The sequence below is a fragment of the Labrus mixtus genome, chromosome 6, assembly GCF_963584025.1.
Source record: "Labrus mixtus chromosome 6, fLabMix1.1, whole genome shotgun sequence".
Taxonomy (NCBI): Eukaryota; Metazoa; Chordata; class Actinopteri; order Labriformes; family Labridae; genus Labrus; species Labrus mixtus.
This window is the reverse complement of record NC_083617.1, coordinates 13,763,979-13,787,921: the sequence shown is the minus strand read 5'-3', so window position 1 is coordinate 13,787,921 and position 23,943 is coordinate 13,763,979. Positions and strand designations below refer to the sequence as shown.

The 23,943-nt window shown below is 41.2% G+C and overlaps 1 protein-coding gene and 1 pseudogene across 3 annotated transcripts; both read right to left on the bottom strand.

The window, feature by feature from the left end:
• Positions 1 to 1,736: 1,736 nt before the first annotated feature.
• ppm1ba (protein phosphatase, Mg2+/Mn2+ dependent, 1Ba) lies at positions 1,737 to 16,488 on the bottom strand. 3 transcript variants are annotated; one of them, XR_009673280.1, is made up of 7 exons: positions 16,093 to 16,488; positions 8,487 to 9,374; positions 7,757 to 7,874; positions 6,326 to 6,440; positions 5,898 to 5,955; positions 5,620 to 5,770; positions 1,737 to 2,920 (listed from the first exon to the last, which is right to left on the bottom strand). XR_009673280.1 is itself a non-coding variant. In XM_061040112.1 (7 exons), coding segments are annotated over exons 2-7 (1,188 nt in total). In that variant the 5' UTR covers positions 9,366 to 9,374; positions 16,093 to 16,488; the 3' UTR covers positions 1,737 to 2,919. The 3 variants fall into 3 exon arrangements, 2 of the variants coding, with proteins under 2 accessions (XP_060896095.1, XP_060896094.1); XM_061040112.1 differs by lacking the exon at positions 5,620 to 5,770 and adding an exon at positions 3,687 to 3,703; XM_061040111.1 differs by lacking the exon at positions 5,620 to 5,770 and having other exon boundaries at positions 16,093 to 16,487.
• A 1,194-nt stretch (positions 16,489 to 17,682) lies between these two features.
• On the bottom strand, positions 17,683 to 22,652 carry LOC132976073 (uncharacterized; annotated as a pseudogene).
• Between the last annotated feature and the right edge of the window lie 1,291 nt (positions 22,653 to 23,943).

Below are 23,943 nucleotides of genomic sequence, written 5' to 3'. Positions count from 1 at the left end.
ATTTTTCAAGCCTCAGAAGTTTCCATTGAAAACCATCAGATCTTCCCATGTATGAGTATTTTCCTCAGACAGAAAATGAAGTCATCCCCCCCCCCCCCCCAAAACACAAGGGAACCCAAAGATCTTGTTATACATCATTAAATGACGGCATGATGAGGAGAGCTACAGGTGCTGCAGTGCTGCTTGTACTCAGTCCATGCAGTGGAATCAGTGTGAATAATGGTAGAAGAAAAAAATACATTCAAAAAAAATAAACATTTCTCCCTCCTAACCTCCTGTTATCCCTCGCTCAACCCAGTGTCTGAAATATCTGAAACATAAACCTAAACTTCAGGACTGTGTTCAGTGTGGTGAAACCCAACATGATGTTAAAGAGCCAGTAGAAATCCAATCTAGTCCACAACAGATTATATTCAACTTTAGGACAAATATTGTGAAACAACAAATTCAAAATGATCCCTCTAATAGAATAAAGAACAGATTTATAAACTGAGGCTTTCAAATAAATTGTTTTTTCACACCTTCCCTCTCTAACCTTGTGTTTCACCACACTGAACATGCCCTCATTATCCCCATCTGCCCAGCAAGAACATTTCCCACTTACACACAAAATACACTCCCCACTCAATCACAAAACATGCACAGCTATAGAGACCCCCAACCCTCCCGCTCCCCTCCACCACAAAACAAAGGGAGAGAAAAAAAAATCAATCATCCCATTAAAACAACTCAACTGCAAAAGAACTACACATTCAAGTACCTATTTGTCATATGGCAACAAGAGCAAGTGTACCATGAGAACATAAATCAGCCAGCAAACTCTTTGTTAGGCTATTTCTCTTCCAATACGGCCACTTTAGAAAGCACAAGGACTTTACCAGTGAATGATTGGAAACAATAGTACATGTTATGATTTTTGTAAATACTATTTTAATGCATCTACAGAAAAGAGTACGTGTGTCTACTTCGTCTATAAGCACAGTTGCATAAAATACAGGAGGCTTTTTTGTTTTTTTGACAAATAGTTGTGTCTGAAGTTTCAGGTATTAGTGCATGGGTTGACAGAAATGAAATGGACTCCTGGTTAATCCGAACAGTCTAAACCAGGGATTTCTCTGCCTTCATCATCCTGTGCCTGTGGGGTGAAGTCTTTGAAGGTAGCTGTGTGGGGGAAAAAAAAAATCAAGGACAGGAACAGCTCTTGGGACTCTTGTCTTTTGTCCTACAGTGTCCCTCCTTTAATCCATACAGTGGAAATCCTACCTCCCCCTAAATCTGCTGTAAGAGGTTTATTTTGTGCTCCCCTTGTTGTTTTCTTACCCATCTATAATAAGTACCACAGCCAAGGTACTCTAGAATGCCATTTCTATATATCAAAAATGTTATAAAATTAACCTTTTTTTCATGGAGTTGTTTCAATCAAAACAAAGAAGGCATTTTTTCGTTTTTCTTTAAACAGGATCTTTAAGAAATAGAAAAGGCAAGTTTGAACAGAAGCAGGAATTTGAAAGTGTTGACTAGAAGAAGAAGAAAATTTGAAGTAGAAGAAGACGAGTAGGAGACTAGAGCTCCATTACCAAAAAAAAACAAACCCTGTCTTTGGAAATCTGATGTGTGGTAACACTGTGTGCAACTTTTTCTGTGTTCTAAATTGTCTACACATGCACACACAGACCACATCGCATTAGGCCACAAACGAACACCACGGCTGGGAATTAAGATGAAACAACTCAAAATATATATCAATCTTTATATTTATAGGAATTTAATATATCATTTCTAATTTTTTTTTTTTTCTATCTCTGAAACAACAAACAGGTTGAAAAGCTTACAACTCTGGAGATGTCTGTTGATACAAATGACAGCTGAGTTTGTTCTGTCATGTGTTTGAAACGGAAAGGAAAGCAAAAAGAGCGCCAGACAAAGCGGAAGAATGAGAACGTTTGATAATATTCTTTGAGAGACTGGAGGAGAGAAAAGTGAGCAGGGACGTGCAAGAAGAGTCAACAGCCTCCATCGGATTCCTAATCCTGTTTTAGTTTGGACTCGGTACAGAAGAGCCGAAATGGAATCTTTGTTGCCAGACGGACTCGGTTCTTGAGAGTGCTCCCCTCGTTCAGGTGTTCAGCCTCAGGTGAATGTGAGGTGTTTAACTCCGGGGCATTTTTGGATGGCCATCAGGAGTTTGAAATCAGTTCTTAGAGGCTTGCTCCGGGGCCTCTTTTTGAGTACCAGTAATGTTCTGGACCCCAAGCCTGTCTGAACTGGAGAGGTGGGAGTCGGAGGCTGGTGCGGTCCAATGTTGCCAGTGAGGTTCACTAATCAAAACAAATAATGCCAAAAAAAATGCAGCAGACAAACTGCTTGAGTCTAGCATCTTATCCATAAGTAGCTGGTTTAGTAATGACTTGCTGAGCAGCTGTTGGGTTGTGTCTCTCTCCCCCTCTCTCTCTCTCTCTCAGTTCTTAGACGAGCACCAAAGCGTTCAAAGCAGAGTCTCCGTCAATCCAACACAAAAACAACCACCACAAAGTAAGCAATAAAAAACAAGAGCCAATAGAAATCTGTGCTCATTTGCCTCTTCTCTGATCACTATATGGTATATGTAGTACTGCTCTCAGAACATCACTTCAGTTCTTCCTTTTTATTTCCCTGTTGTATTCTACAAAAAGAACAAATGAAACCGATTGTGAGTCCTCCACAACGGGTGTGTTGTTTTGTTTTAAAAGCAGGATTTCGTCTTTGATTGATCGCTCAGTGTGGGTGAAAAATAAAAAAAGATCCCAGAGGAAATTAAAAGGTGACTATGGATGTGATCTTGTGTGGAAAGTGGTCCTGTTTTTTTTTCTTTTCTTTTTTTCTGTTTGGGTCAGGCAGTTGTGCTGGGAAGCTACCAGTGGCACTCCAAATCTGCTCCATTCTGCATGAGGAGAGACGGCAGGAGAAGAGGAGGAATGAGTAGAGAAATGATGAAGAGGAGAGAAGAATGGGAAATGAGAAAAGGGAAAGTGAGGTGAAAGAAGGAGGACAAAAAAAAAAGGCATATCTTATCAAATCTAGAAACACGTTCTTTACAGCAACATTTCATGATTTTGTTTCCAAACCTTGACTTCAAAAGGCCACGTTGTCTTCTGATCAACACAACAAAAACAACAGGGAAAAGCAGTAACAGCAGATTAAGCCAGGGAACACTTTCAACCTCAGTGTATGGGTTCTTTCTGCAAAAATACACCGACACATGAAACCCACGGCCCTTTCGTCTTATTAAAGGGTGTCGCACAGAAAGGCATACCGCTGTATACTCGCGTGCACAAGTGGGGAGAGACTGGAAGACAGGGTGCATGCGTGTGGGGCTGGTGCATGCGTGTTTGTGTGCGTGTGGAGTGAGAAGAGGGACAGACAGGACCAGAGACAATGACCATTCATCCGCATCCGACCTGGACAGTCATGTCTGCACACAGACGTCTTACAACTTTAAATGGAGCTCCACATGCTAGAAGGTACATCAGAGCTGGGAGTGGAGACTGATGGACTGATCGGGGAAGTATGTGCAGCAGGTCGCCACTCACATGCCTGTAAGAATGAGTGTGTGTGTTTGTGTGTGTGTGTGTGTGTGTGCGCGTATAGATGAGGGGTTGGAAGAAGAATGGGAAAGGGGTGTCACAGTTATATATGTCGTCACTTACCAAATGAAACAGGAGGGCTGCGTTAATCAGAGGGTGAACACACAGTTAGACAAGTCCATATAACCCTCATCTCTTTGTGTGCTTAGGCACACTACGTTTTTGGGTCGAGTGATTGTGACATATTTGTAAGAAATATCTCAACATAAAAACCATTCAATGTGGGTATTGTTCACAGGAGCACTCATATTAAGGATGCTAAGGCCCTGACACATCAAGCAGGCGGCAAAGAACTAGTGCCAACGAAGGGTGCCTGTGTCGTCGCCTCACGTCTTGGACAAAAGGTTGCACTAGAACAGGCCGCAAAGACCACAGCTGACGGCCAACCACCACGTATACGTTCTGCGCATGCGTGAGGGGCGGCGGTAGCTCGCTGTTATGATACGAGAAGACGATTTTCACAGCGCTGTCGCACACCACTCGTATTATAGGTAGCCTACTAATCGAGAATAATGTCTGACAGAAAGTTGAAAATGGCACAGGCGTTGTCAGCCCTTGGTCTTAGCGGAAAAGAAAAGACGAGGTTGAGGCGACAAAGGAAAAACCGCACTAATGGGTGAAAGCGTGGATACTACAGGGGCCGGCTCAAGGGGCTTTCCCGAAGCCGTGTCGAGAGCTGGAGATAAATGAAACTCTGAACTGCCAATCAGGGAGATCCCTCTCACCGACAGCCGACGCCGATTCGAGTCAAAAAAAAAAGGCCGACGGGGGCTGACGGGTAGCAACGGAGCTGGACACATCTCAAAAACTAGGGCGATGACCGCTCACCGACAATCTCCTTGGTGTGTCATGGCCTTTAGATAGAAGATAGAGTCAGTAGCTTTTTACTAAAAAAAATAAATAAAGACTTATTACAAAAGTAATGCCACTCAACCATGTGTGTATGAGCCTCCATAAATGTGTGGTGGTGACTGTGATTGTTGGCAGAGGGCAGGTTCTCTGCAGTCATTGTCTCTGCAGCCTTACAGACAAACCCAGACAACATCTACACGGTGAACACAGAGTCACTCCAGGCATAATCTCCAAAACAAACAAACACACACGTCTTCTCTGAGTCATCTTCCACCTCCACCAGGACTTGTGATAAATCCCTCAATAGTAGACACACAGACATACGAGGACTCATCAGACTTAACTGCTTATAAACAAGTTGACAATTTTATAATTTCACTGGAAATGATGCTTATGATTCTAAGGACTGTAGTTTTAGAGCACCATTTCCTGGAACATTCGATTCATCATTTAAAAACACAAAACACACCATCACAGAGATAACCACCCATAAGCTGCAAAAACAGAAGGCAACGGGACCACAGAGGTGTCATCATTTCCTGCTTTTCAGCTATTATGTCATAGAGAAGAAGAAACAACGTGCTGGTATGACTCCAACATTTGTTCTCTGAGTGTGGCCACAGCCTTTACTCCCTATAGATTAGGAGGCCTCAGCTTTTATTTGAAGTGAACACATTAAGAGAAACGCGCAGCAATTCCGAAACGCTGATATTTAAAAAAAAAAGCAAAGGCAAACGTCCAAAACAAATGCAAAGCCTGAGACGCGCTGCGAATGAAGCCAAACAACTGCATTAACAACAAATACGCTGAAAATAAACAATAGTCAAAAACACACATATTCAGACAACTGCAAGAGACAAGCAGTGCAAATCCAGCCTTTCAATGGAAGTGCTCCAGGCCTGTAGGGGCGCTCTGTGGGACTGTTTATTATTGACGGCAGAGGAGGGGGGGGGGGGGGGGGGGGGGTAAATTGATCAACTCTTTAATGCAAAGGGTGGAAGAGAATGTTTTCACCTGCATTTCTCAGTTCCACTAGAAGGGCTTTAGATAAAGCCATGTTGTCATGCATGAATAACCGATTAAGAGAGCTGACAGGAAGGTGTGCATCATGCATTGTGCACAGAAAAACAGATGTTTAACATACTGGAAGGGTGAGGTGAGCTCACAGCCATCTCTGAAGTCACTTTAAATACTTCATCGGCTGCGGTTTTGGAGAGTGAAGCTTACACACAAATTGGCTGTCTGGTCCACCAGACGGGATCATTCAAAATATCATAACGGGTTTTCAGAGACCACTGAAACCCATGTGTAAAAGACAAATGGAACAAGTTAGACTGCTTGTATCCCAGATGTGTCACAAAGCCTCAAGATTATTTCATATCACATATGGAAATAGAGTTCATCCTGGTTACTGATACTCACCCCATCTTCCTCCTTGTATGGGTTTAGACGGTTGTAAACTGCTTCAATAACACTGCGTCTGTGGGAAGAACAGATACCAACAGCCTTTGGTCTCTTGAGCTATTCAGTTCAAACAACAGAAGCTACAACAGAGGGAAAGCGAGTGAAAAAAAGAAGGAACAGTAACGTCTCCCTGTCAAAAAAAGGAACAACATCTTGCTGTCATTGTAACTACTGCAAATTTGAAAAAAGTAATTTTTGTTCCAGGGAAGGCAGGTAGTTCTAACATAACAATAATTACCTTGGCTGAGCATACCCATTAACATAAGCCAATGAACATAAGAAATTAAATAGTAATGCCAATGTCTTCCAAACTCCTTGAACTTGCAGGATGTTTATGATTGCAGGATATTGTACTAATTATCACTTAGACCAACGGTTGTCCTTACTTGCTTGCCAGGCCTCCCCCTGGTGGCAGGGTGGGCATGCCACTGTCGGTGGAAAGGTTCCTCATCACTGTTACCAGGTCCGGAAACCCCTCCTCTCCTGGCCGAGACAGCATCTCTGAAACAACAACGGATATGTAAGACGAGTCAGTATTAGCAGAGCTGGTGGCTGCCAAGAACCACCAGAACAGCTGGGGATATGAGAGGAGAGAGAAAGGAGAGTAGAGGACAGAGATAGAGGAAAAACAGGGATAAATTAGGAGAAAGGAAGTGAAGATGAAAACCATACAAGTGAATTTGTGGAAATGATTGTGTGTCTGAGACACAGAGAGAGGGGGAGACCGTGACACAAAGAGGCCTGCAACTGAGCTGAGAGTGGCATGAGGCCAGTTCAATGTTCAGCCAGAGCATTCCTCTCCCGCTTTCTTTCTTTCTCCAACTACTTTATTTCTACCCTCCAGTATTAGACAGTACCTGAAGCCAAACATCTACTGTGCCGAAACAAAATCAAACTTTTACATGACAGTGCTTTAACATGAAATGTAAAATGATTCAAATCTGTTCTGGAGTGCATGGCAAACCATTGTAAGACCTTTAAAAGATTTTGAAATGAATCCAGCATTACCACATGTGGTTACATATACTGTACAGCCAACACAACAACGTAAGTTCTTAATATGAAACCTAGGTTTTTCCATTCTGTGGAACCAAGATGGAACCAGGTATGAACCAGTGGTAAGATTCATTAATAAAGTGTAGAAATGTGAAAATATATCTCTTGATATGCCCAAATCTGAAACCTGACCAGCGCTGGTTTTGTGCAATAGAACAGTAACCAACCCAGAGGCAATAATCTGCACCATGTTTATAATCTTGAGAAAAAATGAAATGAGGAAGAAAACGAGAGAGAGAAAGACAAGGAGGTGAAGTGATTCCATTCCAAACATTTTAGGGATGGAGGGGAGAGAAAGATGTGTTTACAGAGAGCATATGAAGGAGAGGGGTGAACAGGGAATAAAGAGGGGAGATGCTTGCTGAAATGGAAACGGGGGTCATGATGGTGTCATTCCTCTGCTGTGAGCCGGAGCAAACTTGGCTGGAGGTTAGACAATAGAGAATGCCGGGGTCAGTCGGTGAAGAAAGCATGCATACAGATATGATACAGAGTTTCAGCTGGAGAGAGATCCTGTGTCTCCAAGAAAAAGCTTTTTAGAAGCCAAGATAAAGAAATGTTAATCCTTACTACATCCATCAAACAACAATATTGGGTGTATTTTGATTATAAATACAATTGTTAACCCACAGAGCTGGTTTTCAGAAGAGATGGAAGAGAGATGAATAAAATGAGCAACTACCGGTATCATATTCCTCAATCTCACTTCGTTTGCACATAGATTTAGCAATCATCCTCGTTCTCCTCACATCCATTCTCACCTTCCACTCGAGACTCCAGGTATTTGTTGAGTTCAGCGTCTTTCCTCATGGCTTCCTCTGACACTTTGGGAGCGCTGGCCAAACACACTAACACAACACTCATGTTATCCCGACTCCCCTGAGATAGACGGGAGGAGAGAGGAACCAAAAGACAGAGTATGTAAGAGAAGGGCTCACTTGTGGTGCTGAAAGGAATAGTGGAGGTTACTTCTGGGCACAAATAATTTAGCAATTTACACTCACACAGCTAAGGCAGCATTTATAACAGACGGCTCAGATTCAATAACGGGACATAAACAAGACATTTTATACCAAATGTTTTCCCAACTCACTAAATCTCCTGTTCTGATGAAACCTTCAGGATTTCAACAGCGATCTCTCAAGCTGTCAGATGGCAAGGGTTTGACACTTCATACTTATACAGATTTGAATTTGTCCTTCTCTTGTATTTTAGAAATCCTTACTCTAGGACACAGAAGCTTGAACAGCAAGTTCCTTTTCAGCTTTTAAAAGCTCTGGAAAAACTCTTCACTGACATTTTTGCACATCTTTTAAACAGATAGTTTGTAACTTGAGTAGCTTCTCAGTGACACAATCATTTTAAAACCATTTGTGGCGAGTCTTCGAGGACTTGATTCTGTCAAATTCCCCAAACTCCAATCTCCAGAAGCCATTAGCTAAGTCACAGTAATTTACAAAACTTCATACTCATAACCAAATGTGTACCCACCTTGTGCAGGCAGGTGTCCACTACTTCATTGCAGACCCTCTCCAGGTCATCAGACACCTCAAGTCTAGATTTCACAAACTCGCACAGCTCCTCGTTGGACATGACATCCCAGATGCCATCACATGCTAGGACCACAAACTGGTCCTGTTCTGGGGCCCGAACCATCTCAAACACAGCCGGTTCTGGACTGACCAGCTGCTCTGTTGGGCCCTTGCCTTCCACGCACTTGTAATCGTAGTCCCCCAAGGCCCGGGATACGGCCAGTGACCCGTTAACCCTCTGAATCATCACTGAGCCGCCTGCATTCTGGATCCGCTCTCTCTCACGAGGGTTGCAAGGCTTGTGGTCAAGTGTGGAGAAGCACACATGTGAATTGCGGTATAAAACTGCTCGGGAATCCCCACAGTTAATGAAGAAGAAATGATCCGGGGACAGGAGGACTCCCACTGCTGTAGAGCCACTTCGGTCCATGCCATTGCGAAGGTCAGAGGAGCTACGCATGTGCTCATCAATCCTCAGGAAGCCTGTCCGGATGCCAGCTTTCACAGCCTCCACTGTAGGAGGAACTGAGGCTGGGTGGTCGTTGTTGGAGCTATCTGAACCGCTTTGTGACGCTCCAGCCTCTAAGCTGGCACTGATTATGTGTTTTAGAAGGTGCTTAGAGCAGTAGTTGGCGACCCTTGATCCAGCATGACCATCGTACACAGCGAAAAAGGACCAGTCAGTCATTCCAGGAGCAGGAAGTTCCAACACAGATGTATGAGCGTCCTCCATCTCCACCCGCCAGCCCTGCATGGAGCTGAGTCCGAAGCGAAGGCCATTTCCCTCGCCGTGTAAGTTGTGCTTCTCCGTCTTGGGCTTGTCCAGGAACGCACCCATGGCTCTGTCCTAGAGAGAACAGTGAGGACACAGGACAAAATCAGAAAACAAGTCAATTAACTCATCTGTATAGTAACACAATACCAGAATTGTCAATTTGATGACACATTAATACAGATTAAAATGCTAATCTGCAAAATGGTGAAGATAAATAGATTGTAGACATCTCTATTGACTCACTGTTTTCCTCATTTTATAATTACAGATCAGCCCAAATTCTATATTTAAAAAATATCAATATTAATCAAATACTCTTCGTACAGTTGTTTGTAAAATAAGTTTAAGTGGGGATTTGGTCGTTTCCTGAAACCATTGTGCTCTTTTTGTTACCACCTGTGTGACTGATCTCCATTTCTATTGGATAGTGCAAGGTCTGGCAACTGGTCTTTCTTTAAAGGGGAAGTTTTCACACAGTTGAATTCAATTACAATAATTATGGCTTCAATCAATTTACCAGTGAACAAGTGGCAGGGCCTGTTATCCTGCATGCTGACTTAATCGTATGGCTGATGAACCTAAACTCAGGTTCAATTATTTGTCTGAAAGAAGCAGGGTTTTGCAACACATGGCCATTCATACACTACATCAAAGGGGCAGCAAAAAAAAAAAACATGTGAATCATCACGGGAAATCATGAAAATATCAGCTACCATATTTATATAAATAAAGAAGTAGACAGCAGCAGGAAGTAGTACAAATAACATTGTATAAACACAAACTCAGAGGCTGGGAGAATACTTTCTTGAGATATGATCATCAATTATACCAGTACATAAGGAGAAATGTGATTTCAGGTGATCTCTGTTTCGTGTTGTTTAGCCTCCACATAGTTTACTACCCTCTTCCATTTCAATGTCATCATACTGAAAGGCTTAGACCTATTTGGCAACATACCTCTCTAAAACTGAAAGGTCATTTCAGGCAATTAGTGGTATTTAAGTTAACAGAAAACCTGAAGTAGATACAATAAAAACATGTAAACTAATGATGCATGGTCAGATATTTAACAAGACTGACATGTGTTACTTTTACCTGATAGGGCTAAAGGAGAAAAGCTCAACCAAACAGTGAGCATTCCTCACCATTTCTAGCACAGCCACTTTATTTAGTGCTAAAAATAACTGAGGAGTTAGCTTAAAAGCTTCTTTGGCCATTGAGAACTAGCCATTGAGCGCATTAACAAACTCCATGGAGTAATTCAGGGGATGTGTTCTCAGTCCATAACTGCATCCGCATTAGCTGAATGCACAGCATCATCAGGCTGCTTGACAGGACTGAGAAATTCTGGATCAACGCTATGTTAATTGATTATATATTTATCTTATGCAAGACCATAGAAGACTTACACAGTCTTATTGATTGTCGCACCGCTTAATGGCCTTTTGGCCTGGAAAACTGCACTTTTAACTTAAACTTTTACATTAATACAGGCTACTAACAAGCTGTGGGCAAACTCAATGTTCAGCGCTCTTTATGCAGACTTGGCTAAGGCCAACCAGGCCGTACAGTGAGACATATGTGTGCCACGCCACGTGGTACAAGAAAATTGGTCTGTGATTCAAATGATCATACCTGTGCAATGAGAGAAAGACAGATGCATTTTTTTTGGGAGAGAGAGTGTGTGAGAGAGAGGTGTGTGTGTGTTTTCACAACCCAACCCAAATATGTTTTTGTCCTATGGCAAATAATGTTGTTTACGTCATATAATTAAAAAAGTTTATCTGAAAATGTTTCTTGTTAAGGTTCGGATTTTGTGTATGGACATGCAACATGAATGTCCTTTGCCAGTCACAGCCTTTTCAGCGCTTTGAGAAGTCAGAAGACTAGAAAAGCACCATACGAGCTCAAGTCCATTTACCATTTAAATGATAAATTGCACTACTTGTGGTCGCTTTTAGAGATGTAACAGACATTTATATATCTTCCTACGAGTTTTTGTCTTGGGCTCAAGACAACAACTTCTGTAGCACCAGTACTATGGGCAAAAAAAGTTAAACGGAAAAGGATATTTTTATAGCATACAAACTGCCCAGCTTTCCAATATCAAACATTTCTGTTTACCCATGACTTGAGGTTAAAGGCAATCAATAAACATGAAACAAAATAATGCTACCAAGTTATAAATCATTGCAATCAACCCTCCATCATCAAAGAAAGCTTTTCAACTTTCAACAGAAAGTCGGTGGTACAGGTTCAGTATTTTTTGTTATTTTTTAGAAAAGCATGAGTACCAAAGTGGTCTTCATGACTTCCAATTCATTTTACTCAGATAAAACAGGTTTGTTTTTGTTGTTGTGTTGGCCTACACACACAGGGACAATTGGCCACTGATCACATATCAAAAGGCTGAGAAGCATCACTTGCACAAAACACTTGAATTATTACCTTGAAAATAAATGCATTCACACAAACACACATTCATCTCATTATAGAGCACATATCAAAGCCATGTGCAAAAATCACCAAACCAAATCATCTGCTCTTTCACTTTCGTTGCGAGCACATACACACTCAGTAATAGCTCAGAACAAATCACATTCAACAGCGCTAAAATATGCGCAACACCCTTATGGTCTCGCATAAAAAATAAATACCTGCATGCATAACTTATAAGCACACTGGTAACTCCAGGGAGTGATGTCACCCAGTCTGATGTTTCCATGGATACAAAGCTTGGAGTGACAGTTGAGTGGTTTCCTTAGCAACAGAAGCAGTGGTTGTTGGTGGTTACACTTTTAGCATGGGACAAGATAAGGGCACAGCCATGCGTCTGTGTGTCCTTTTGTTTGCAGGTTTGGCCATTCATGGAGTGCATACAGTATATATGCTTCAGGTTCCCGCTTAGGTGTCAAAACTGACCTCGCTCTGATTTACTCGTGCCATAAAAGTGTTTTTCTAACATGGAACACGTGAAATGAAGTGGATGGCTGAGCTGTTAAAGAGTTTATAGTTGGCTAACAGACAGGTCTACTGGTCTTAGACATCAGACAAGCAGGGCAGCTTTAACGAGCTAACTCAATTTAACAGTCAGCTGCTTATGGGATCCACACAGGACAGGATTAACCTATCAAACACAGAATACACACAACACTGGACTACCAAGAAGAACAGTCCTCCAGTAAATGTTTATGTCTGTATTTGTTCAACACAGAAAAGTTAACTTTTCTACCTAAATGATAGGAACACAAATTGACCGTCTTCTAAATTTTAAGTTCACATTTTTGGACATGCAAACTCCATATAAACTAAAGATGCATGTTGTCAGACATTTCCCAATCTTACATTACACACCATAATATTTATGTTGGAATTTATTGACAGCGTTAATGAAATTAATATTAATGTACTGCATGCTTTGTAACTTGCTGGTCATAAAACACATTTTTAAATTAACTTCTTTGTCCGCAAACAAAAGCAAAATGTGGCATGGTTGTGTAGAATCATAAAACTTTACACAATCAATGATTTGCATTTGGTTTCCAAAAGGATAAATACACCTGTCTAATCATAAAATATACAGCTTTAAGTATGGATGCTACTTGTGCCGTTTACTAAGAACAGTGCTGTCTCTAAAATGCATCATACAATGTGTCTGTCTCATGTTGTGTCAATGTGTCTGTCTAGCTGCCTTCATGTCTGGTGAAACATTTTCATATTGAAGTTTTCCCCTGGTGCAAGCAATGTAAAAAAAAGTAGTGGAAAAATCAATGCACACTGACTAAATGGCCAACTACCATCATGCACTCAGCAGGCAGATATGATACAGCCAGATAAGAGGAATGGCCTGAATAGTCTGAATATTGTTTTGTCTTTTTGATCTGACACACTATATCTTCTGCGAAAAAATATTCAGTATGATGGCAAATAGTATATCAGTGAACAATGTTGGCCAAATTCCTGATACACGATTGGCAAAATACAATTTTCCCAAAAAACTGAGCAGTTCACAAACTCTACTACAATGTTTAGGGCTTTACCTCCTTGTTGAATTCTAAGATTGTATCCAAACCAGTTCTGGTTAAATTAGCAACCAGTTAGCATCACGTCAAACTTAAAATGATCAATTTCTACCAATAAGCTAAGATTGAAGAAGAAGTCCAGGACATGCTTTCCTACATAATCAGTTTACTTCTCATGTCAACTTAAAATGAGCATGGCATGGAAACAAATTGAGCTGCTATCTTCAATGCTGTGGGCAAGTTATCATTTTGAATGGATATCTTTTTAGGCTATGAAAACTAATTTCTAGTTTAATATAGCTGTCCCTAGCTGTTATTAGGATAGGAAAGCTGGAGACACAGGAAATGTGGGGAGAGAGATTGGAGGATGACATGACGGGCACCAAAATAGCGCCAGGACTGGGAGTCAAGCCTGCGACAAGAAATGTAGTCTCTGTACATAAGATGCCCTCTCTATTAACTGAGCCAAAGCACCAATGTTGACTTTCTTTTACGTGCTTTTATTTGGTAGTGGTCTGACTAAAAAACTGCATATCTTCTGCAGGACAGGTTGAGGGCGAAAGGGGCCGCATAAGTTAGCAACATCAGGATTTAAAAGAGTAAAAATTCTGTACACCCTGAAGATCTGCTCTGATGCACTGCCTTGGTTTTTGATCGACATAAAAAAATATTATTGAATCCTCAAAATAATAATTTTTTTACTAATTGTACAGGTGGAACAAAAAGGCCGGGGATATCCCAGATGCCCCTCTTTGATGACTCATCACTTAAGTCGCATCAAAAGCAGACAGTTTCCCAAAACAAGGGCTCTTTGATCAGACAGCTTCAGTCATCTTCCTCGCAGTGGCGTCAAGGAAGCTGGTGCCGATACTTCCACCAGAATCCAGCCGAAGAGCAGGAAAGTACATGTGTCATGTTATTCTTTAGTGTGTGGGTTCTCTCAAATAGGAAGTGTATATAATTGCATGGGTCTAACATTTTGCATTAAGTAAACGTTTGGCTCAATCAACCTGCTCGAATCTAAGCCACATCTGCTGTCTTTTAAAAGGTTAAAAGAAGGCACATTTCTTCTAACAATTTAAAGTATAGGCTAGAATACCACTCAAGTGCATTATGACCTGAATCAATAATAATCCGTCTGTCAAACAACATCCATTTGCTAAGCCTGATCAGTTTATGAAAGTGTATAACTGAAAATGTTAAGCGATACAAGAACTATGGATAGTTTTGCATTTCCCAGATTTCATGCTCTATTATAAATTGGGATATCAGGAAGTATTTATGTTGGCTTATTTTGAAATAGAAAAAAAAAGTGTTATCTGAAAATTAATTTTCATCTCAGTCCTCCTCTTCTGAGACTCAAACACACACTTCACCCCTCAGGACACTCGACACATATCTTTGAAATATTCCAAGCTGCCATTTAAGGATCTATCTGATTGACACCTTGCATGTAAGGTGATCCAATCATCCGACACGACTGAAGGTAAATAGATGAACGCCTCTATGATTTTGGACGGGCCAAAACACTGGCAGTAGTAATGGGCTCAAGCAGCATGGGACAGTGCAGGATTTGACATCAAGGTGCCAACACAAACATGCCACTGTTGATGATGCTGCCATTTCTGGAACACACTGTCACACAAACACTGCCAGACACACAGCCACATACTTACCAACAACCCAATAAAGCAGCCACAACAAGGCAATAAAACAAGTTCATTCCTTTACTGGTGTTTCATAAACACTCAACACAGAGTGTGTAAGAAAACAAAACATGAAGGAGGTAGTTTTTTTAACTCTGCTATGTAGACTGTAATAGTAGATGACATTTATAACGACTATAGGGGGTATATATTGGTTATTAAAAAGTTTCACAACATGATGTGAACCATTATCACAGGACAACCATACAATGAAAGGGAGGACCCATTCACCCAGATTCTGTGGTTTACAACGAATTAAGTTAATCAAGTAATGCCATCCATGTTACTGTTGTAACCACTACATGCTATATATGATATTTATAATGAACTAACATTAATAATCTTACATGCTATATATGATATTTATAATGAACTAACATTGATAATCTTACATGCTATATATGATATTATAATGAACTAACATTAATAATCTTACATGTTATATATGATATTTATAATGAACTAACATTGATAATCTTACATGTTATATATGATATTTATAATGAACTAACATTAATAATCTTACATGTTATATATGATATTTATAATGAACTAACATTAATAATCTTACATGTTATATTTATAATGAACTAACATTGATAATCTTACATGTTATATATGATATTTATAATGAACTAACATTAATAATCTTACATGTTATATATGATATTTATAATGAACTAACATTAATAATCTTACATGTTATATATGATATTTATAATGAACTAACATTAATAACCTTACATGTTATATATGATATTTATAATGAACTAACATTGATAATCTGCAGTGAAACGTGTGAAAACATGTCAACAACATGTCAATCACTATAACAAAACCGGACCCCATATTATTACTGGTGCACCATCAGCAGAACAATTTGCATTATAATCACCCAAACATATTCCACACAACAATGCTTTAATGTAATCGGAGCGACAACATTGTTTACTGAGTCACTTGTCCCCAAACTGAACATAAGGCCACTTGTGTTGCTAGCTTACCTGTTGTCAGTTCAACACGTTCACGGGTTAATGTGAGTGTGTAACAAACATCACTTACTCTTTACGAACTTGCTATATCGGTCCTTGTCTTGTGGCTTCAGTTGGCAGGTTTGTTAAAAGTACCCAGGCGTGTTGTGATAGGCTTATCTCTCGTTAAGGTTAGCCACTTTCGCTTCTCGGCCCCCCTTTGCTCGTCAGCTAGCTCTGATCAGGCTAGCCTGCATTTCACACGACCAGCTCGGCTTTCAGTATGTCCCTGCGTCGGAATAAGGCTTCTACATACATGTTTGGCACTGTAGACACAGGACGCGCAAAAAATAACAACCGCTACGTGGTTGTTAACGAACAACAGTCGTTTCAAAATGTAAGGCTATCTGTGATTTGAACGACTAGCTAATTGTGGCTAAAGCTAAAATGTATGAGGCAGATGACGTTCTTTCTCGACAAGCAGTTTGAGGGAGGGGGCGGGCCTCTGTGTCTCTTCTGTGATTGGACAAACGCTGCTTGACGCTGAGACACGGTTGGTCAAAGAATACGTCAGTCGGACGGACCTCTCCTCTTAAAACCTACTGTAAACAAATAATCAAGCAGTTTAGTTTCTCCTTTGCTCGTGTCTTTTGACTGATTTGCAAACCTTTGTTAACACACACTGCAACTTTTTTGATTTTTTTCACATTGACTACCATTAATGATAGTTAAGTTTTTAACATATTATTTGTTGACAGTAGAATAGAATAATCTACCTTTTATTTTAATAGCCCAATATCCCAAAACACGCCTTCCTTTAGACAGTTTTGGCTTGTACAGTATACAGTTTCCTTTTAAGGTGAAATAATACTTTTTCAAAAATCTACAACAGGTTACAACAGCACGATCTGATATCTTTTTAAGAAGCAAGAAGTGGCTTTAGATGATAGATGCGCCCACAAATTGCACCCTAGTTTGGAAACAATGATGACTCTGCAACCTCATGTTTTCTTTATCTGACAGAAGTGTCTGGCCCACTTCCCCTTCTGACATATTGCCAAAGAACTATTTTCAGGTTATGCCGATCATAACCATTTATCTAATATGGACATGTATTACAGGTTAGCTTAAGCACAATCTAGGAATTTTGGAAAATATCCCAGATTTGTGCCAGTGATAGAATGTTGGTCAAATTGACAATATTGATAATTGACAGGACTTCAATGTTGCAAAAAGCTACCGAGCCTCAAACAGCCTCTGGCTACATCAAACATTTACATTTTATTAGTTGATTTTGTCATCCAAAGGACTTTGGGGTCTGCTCTCATCTGAAACTTTAATTCTCTGCCCTTTGAATTGGAAAAATCTTCAGAAAGAGTTTCCAGATGGATACACATGGCAGCAAATTTCTTATATGAAGAAAACACTGACTAAAGTTTATTTTTATTCCTACTCAATATTTTAATATTGAAGTTCAAATATTACAGTACTTTAAAAAAACGTAACTACTCCATTCAATAGGCAAAGAAGCTATTAAGGCTAATAAGCTATTTCATGCTTTAATTGGGATTACTGTGTTTTACTTGCATTTTGTACTGTAATGTACAGTAAAAACATCAAAACTAAATTTTATCTGTCTTTGTGTTTATAGACGCAACACTCAAAGTATGTCTTCAATTATTAAGGTTGTAATTATAATTATATAAAAGTATAAAAAAGTTCATACTAGTGCCAAATGTTCCCCATGTTGGTGAAAGATACATCTTGCGGATGCACAGGGACACATCATCAGTGATGTAACCTGTCATTGGGTGTTTCGGGTCTTTCAACATCGGACACCCTCACCCAGGCGACCCGACCGGGGTTGATCAGACCCCGGCCTGTGTCCCCGCAGCGTTTGCCCACGGATCTGCCTTCTTGATCGATAGCCACCGGCTTCAGTTGCAGACCTGATGGCCTTCCTCTTTGCCTCCCCGGTGAGGCCCAGCGCCGGGAATACTTTGCAGAGGGACCGCCCTGCAAATCCTCGGCAGCCCACCTCCAGAGGTTCACAGCGAGTTTTCCAGCCTTGCCTCCTGCTCTCGTCCACCAGCTCCTGGTACTTGGCACACTTCCTCTCATTGGCCTCATCCATACGCTCTTCCCAGGGCACTGTGAGCTCCAGAAAGATCAACTGCTTGGTGGAATCTGACACGATGATCATATCTGGTCAGTGCCGTGTAGATGTTATCCTGGCTGGGAACTTCAGCTGTTTGCCAAGATCCACTTCCAGTTGCCAGTCAGTGGCGGAGGTGAGGAGGCCAGACTTCGCCCGTGGTTGAGTGTTGGGCTTCTCTCCGACTCTGTGGAACCTGATGGTCTTTGGCTTGTGGTGGCCCTTGATGGTGTTGATGGCCGTGGCTATGCTGTCAGCAACTGCCCTAAGCACCTGGTCGTGGCACCAGCGATAGCGCCTGTCTCCAAGGGCTTTTGGGCAGCTGCTGAGGAGGTGTTCCAGGGATCCCCATTCTGGACACTGGGGACAGGATGGTGTTTCTGTTTTGCCCCAGACGTGGAGGTTGGCTGGACTTAGTAGGACGTCGTAAACAGCCTGGACTAAAAACCTGATGCGATGGAAGTCTGCTTTCCAGATATTGGACCAGGTGATCTTTCATTGCAGAACATTCTCCCATTTAGTCCATGCTCCTTGTTGCCACATTCCCAACATCCTGCTAGTTCGTTCTTCCTCCACGCCTGCTCGCACTTCCTCCTCGTCATTCTTTGTCCTTGGCCTTGTCCACCCTGGTTGCAGGGAAGTAGCCAATTCCTGCACGCCCTGTGGCTATGGACCCCACCAGTGCCTTCTGCCTCAGCCGTGACTCAGCCACCTCCAGAGCTTTGGATCCCTGGATTCCCTGTACTGCAAGACTTCCCGTGTTCTGGACACCATGAACTCTTCGGCGAGGCCGCTGAATGGGCGTTGCAGGATGTTACTGGTGCCATAGAGGGCGGAGCTGCTCAGACTGCGCGGTAGACCAAGCCATCTACGCAGGTAGCTGCTGATGTTTCTCTCCATGGAACTCGACTGTTGTTATGGGTACTGTGTACACCAGCAGAGGCCACAGGATCCGGGGCAAGATGGAATGCTGGTAAATCCAGGCCTTGAACCGCCCTGGCAGACCTGATTTGTCAACCCGACTCAGCCAGTCCTCAAGCTCTTACTGGTTTTCTGGATGGACGCAGAATCTTTGAGGCTGCAGTCAAAATACTTCCCGAGGCTCTTAACTGGCTGCTCTGTGATGGATGGGATGGCGGCTCCAGACAGTGAGAAGCAGAACCTGTCCACTACTTTTCCCCTCTTGAGCACTAGAGACCTTGAATTTTACTGGCTTAAAGCTCATCCTTGCCCAGGTGATGAGCTTCTCTAGGAGAATCCATCTACTGCCCGGGACAGATGTGGTGGTGACAGTCAGGTCGTCCATAAAGGCTCTTATTGGGGGCTGGCGTACTCCTGATTTTGTCAAGGGTCTCCTGTACTCCACCTCTGCTGACTTGACTATCATGTTCATGGCAAGGGCAGAAAGTATGACTGAGATGATGCAGCCTGTTATTATGCCTTTCTCAAGTCGGTGCCAGTCTGATGTACCTGACCCAGCAGTGACTCTTAGCCTGAAATTATTGTAGTAATCCAGAATAAGGTCTGTGACTTTGCTGGGAACATGATGTCGTTGAAGGGTGAGCTCAACAAGCTTGTGAGGTACGGAGCTGTAGGCATTGGCGAGGTCCAGCTAGAGTATGGTGAGATCTCCTTTCCCTTCACGGGCCTCCCTGATGAGTTGTGTCACCACGCCAATGTTGGATTGATTACATTTCAGATGACTTTGAAATAACACTCTATTATAAACTTTATATTATGATATTCCCATCTAAAGAAATGATAAGCACTAAATCATTAAAAGATGATCATCTGAAGAAGACCTGTGGTTGAAACGTTGTGATTCTGATTAATGAAAACTTGCTGTGGCATTTGAGCAAGTGTGCGGGCCGATCTTTTTCCCCAGTCTGCTGCTGTTTTGTCACCTACTGTACATGATGTGTGTAAAACTACCAACTTTTTAAAAGCACTAAATCAAACAAATAAAAAGCTGCAATCATAAGTTAAAAAAAGAACAACTCTACAGAAAACATTGTTCTTTAGGTGTAGCCTTGATGCACTAAATACCTCCTTAGTTTTCACTACGAGTGGAATGACTGGCTGTGTGCCTGCTGGCAGACTAGGTGAACAAATTTGTGTGTTATTATTTATAACAATAACAATAAATCAATGGCCGTTTTAACTGTGGAATTGAAATGGATTCCAGCATAGGTTTTGAAGCAAGTCCATGATATGAATGGGGGATCTATCTAGTGGCGATAGTGGAAAAGAAATGTTCATAAAAGAAGAGCATTTTTTTAACCATCCAGTATTCAGTTCACCACCATCCAGGGGTGTGTCCAGACTGGGGTGGCCCAAATTGGGCACTGACTTTTGAAGGTCATGTGATGTGCGCATAAACACACACAAATACATAAATATAAATCATTTACCCTGTCGAACTTCACCAATCATATCTACTTTATAACACAAGATGATGGGAACATAAGCTCATTTCTTAATGAAGCAAAAATAAGATATATGTTTGAAGAATTCAAAGTACTTAAAAATGTGCAAACTCCTAAACAGTCTAATTTACGAAAAACTACATTTATTGCCAATGTTTTGGTCCGGACACATTGCCAGTTAGTTCATTGAAAGAAAGACAGAGTGCATTACTTTCCTATGCAACTTTCTTATGAAATAGGTGTGCAAAGTTTTTATTTACAATTGAATTTTTAAAAAAAGAAGAAAATATGCTATATTGATATGTAAAGAAAGACACTATCAGCTGTTGCAAAAAAATTAGCTAATACTTGGTTTAAACTTAAATCCTCTGATAGGGCAAATAACCAATCACTGTTTAGGGTTCTTGGAGTGACACCTGGGGCAGCCAATCGTATTTCTAGGGGGGCCCATGCCCCCTTGGCCACCCCTTTGGACATGCTCCTGCCACCATCAGAACTGAAGACACTGAATTTTAAGAAAGTATCTTCACCTCATATTATAGATGTTATTATGAGCTATATCCATTATCAAGAAGACTATAAACAATTGATTTATCTATATCTGCGTCAGTTGATGTTTTGAAAGTCTTTGTTGTTTACAGTCGATAATCTTTATGATGAAAGCCTGATGCTGGAATATTGATGTTTTTTATGAATCTACTGTAAATTATAATTATATTATATTAAAGTTATCATTGTTTTCCCCCCTGCAGAACAGGACAAGTAAGTCGAGGCACTGAATTAAGTGCCTGCCCTGTGTGTTCTGGGCTTGTATGAAATCCCCCTATGTCTGATCCTCTCTGCAGAGTGCAGCAATCACGCCTTGCCTTGCCCTCCACTCTCTCAACACAAGAGCTCTTGAAAAGCTGATTTCCTGCTCCTCAGAGAGAGCAGGTTTTCTTTTGTTGACTGAGGAGCCGGGTCAAAACAATAATTGTGCCTGAAAATATACACAGCACATTTGATTTACATGTCACTCTCATAAGTCTGCTCTACAAGCCTCCTTAGCAGCCCCTAATGTTACATTAAGGCTTTATCGAACACTTATGTGGGCTAATCATTTTCATTTCCTGACTATAATGTATGGAGTGAATGTCCTTGTGTGTTTGTGTGTGTGTGTGTGCGTGTGTGTGTGTGTGTGTGTGTGTGTGTGTGTGTGTGTGTGTGTGTGTGTGCGTGTGTGTGTGTGTGTGTGTGCGCGTGCTAGAGAGAGAAAAACAACCACACACTTGTATACATATTAATGCACATTATGTGAGGGGGCAAGCTGCTCCCCCCTGCTTAATGGGATTAGAGTCATTTACCAAGTGTTTACTAAATGAGAGAAGACCTCTCTCTCTCTTTTTCTTTGTCTCTCATTCTTCCTCACCCTCCACTGTTTCTCTCTCTCTCTCTCTCCCTCTCTTTCTCTGATCACTAATCAGTGAGACGGCCTAGAAGTGCCTTAGGGCCGAATACGAATGAGCGCAGCTGCCCAGTCCGGATTACCATCCCACACAGGCTACAAATTCACACAAAAACACATGCACTCATGGAGAAGGCAGAACGTAAACACAGCAGCTATGCGTGGAAATATATAATTCACAGGCGTAACTGCCACTTGATGACACATGCACTTTCCCAAGCATATGTCATATACTGTGAATATATCTCACATAAACATGCACGCATGTAGACTTAGCTGATCGTCCAGTAGAACATTCATACAGGGAAACACCTACTTTGGGTGTGTCAGCACCACAGGAACACGTGTGTACATGTATGGTCTGTACATTAGTGTCAAGAGGGCACATGGCTGCGACCATATGGTGCCAGTCATCACAAGGTGACACTGTGGTACCAGCATTATTTTGAGAAAGGAGACGAGATGTATGTCCTGAAGTTGGTGAGAAGTACTGGACTTCATAATCTCAAGGTTTGCACACACGATTTCCCTGCAATTTCATGTATTGTATGTATTGTTGCAAGTATTATTTCTTTATGATCATGAAGTATTCCCTATTTATCTAACACTCACCTCCAATATGCCATATTCAAAGTCTTCACCCTATACAATATGAAAACATTTGACTGATTGATTGATTTAGTTTATTTGATAGGTATATTGCATATTAAAGAAATCCCTAAAGAAATACACAATGTTTATATTATACCAAGAATGCAAATTCAAATGTACATATTCTCCAATACAAATAACAATGTACTCATACATATGTATTCAAACAAAATACTTGTCAAACATCCTGAGAGTACTTGCATTTGGGAGTCTTTTACGAACTACTTTCCATGTAAATATTGTGCTCAACTAGCTTAACTACCCCCAATGAGCTGGCAAACATGCCTTGCTCAACTGTATCGGAAACATAGGAAATAAATGTACCTGAAGCTGCAGGTACTTTTTCACACAGAGGCGAGAATTGAACCAACCTCCTCACAGTCACAGGATTCCCTCTGTAAACATGACACCTCCTGCAGAGGGCCTACAGACCTAAGAGGATAGGAGTCCCATGCAGTTCAGTGAGGTTTAGGTTACAGTGCTGTTAAAATGCCCTGCTATAGAAGGGTTGGCCTGAGTTGTAAATGAGAGCTCTGGCAGAGTTGTATCTGCTGTGCTGAGTGAGAGATGAACAGCTGCTGTAGACCATCAGTAGTATCACAGCCCCATCAAGTGGGAGAGAAAGGTACTTCTGCCAAACAAATTGGAAGAAAAGAGCATGGAAGAAAAGAAAAGAAAAATGTTATGGAGACCAAGATAAGTTGTAGTCCTGATACCATCTCATTTTTTAGTCTTAAACTTCTAAGAAAATATTTGTTTTGAGTTCTTAACACACTAGAAACTCTTAAATGTAACAATGTTCAGATAGAGGTTTGAGGAACAGTTTCTCAATAGAGATGTGGACATTGTGCCCCCTGAAACAAAATCTATTTTTTTAAAGTGCGATGGCATTAAATGTCCCTCTCAAATTTATTGAGAAATTCACATTTAATGCTACTTCAGTCTCTAAATATTTTTTATTTTGTTGCTTAAGGTCACTCATTTTCTCCCTTTGCATTTCAGCATCTTCCAGTCCATACATTTTTTTTCAATTACCGTGTGGAAATGTGCACAAGAATTCCCGTTGGGGTTCTACCTGCAACCAGGCCAGCGCACATCACCTAGTGACAAAAAACAACCTGAATGGCTATTGAAATGGCAATAATGGGATTGATTCACTCAGAGTGAGCCGTATACCAAGGTGACTCAGGGTATGCAATCCCCGTTTTCTCTCCAAGATCTCTCTTTGAATGATATTGGGAGAAGAGTTCAGCTGGAAGAAATCGT

Bases quoted from the DNA above. Each gene is read 5' to 3' on its own strand.
- ppm1ba (XM_061040111.1), bottom strand. From the start codon at position 9,365: ATGGGTGCGTTCCTGGACAAGCCCAAGACGGAGAAGCACAACTTACAC. The intron at 7,875-8,486 runs GTGGGTACACAT...CGTCTATCTCAG, and splicing joins TGGACACCTGCCTGCACAAG to GGGAGTCGGGATAACATGAG. The intron at 5,956-6,325 runs GTAAGGACAACC...TTCTTCCCACAG, and splicing joins GGGGGAGGCCTGGCAAGCAA to ACGCAGTGTTATTGAAGCAG.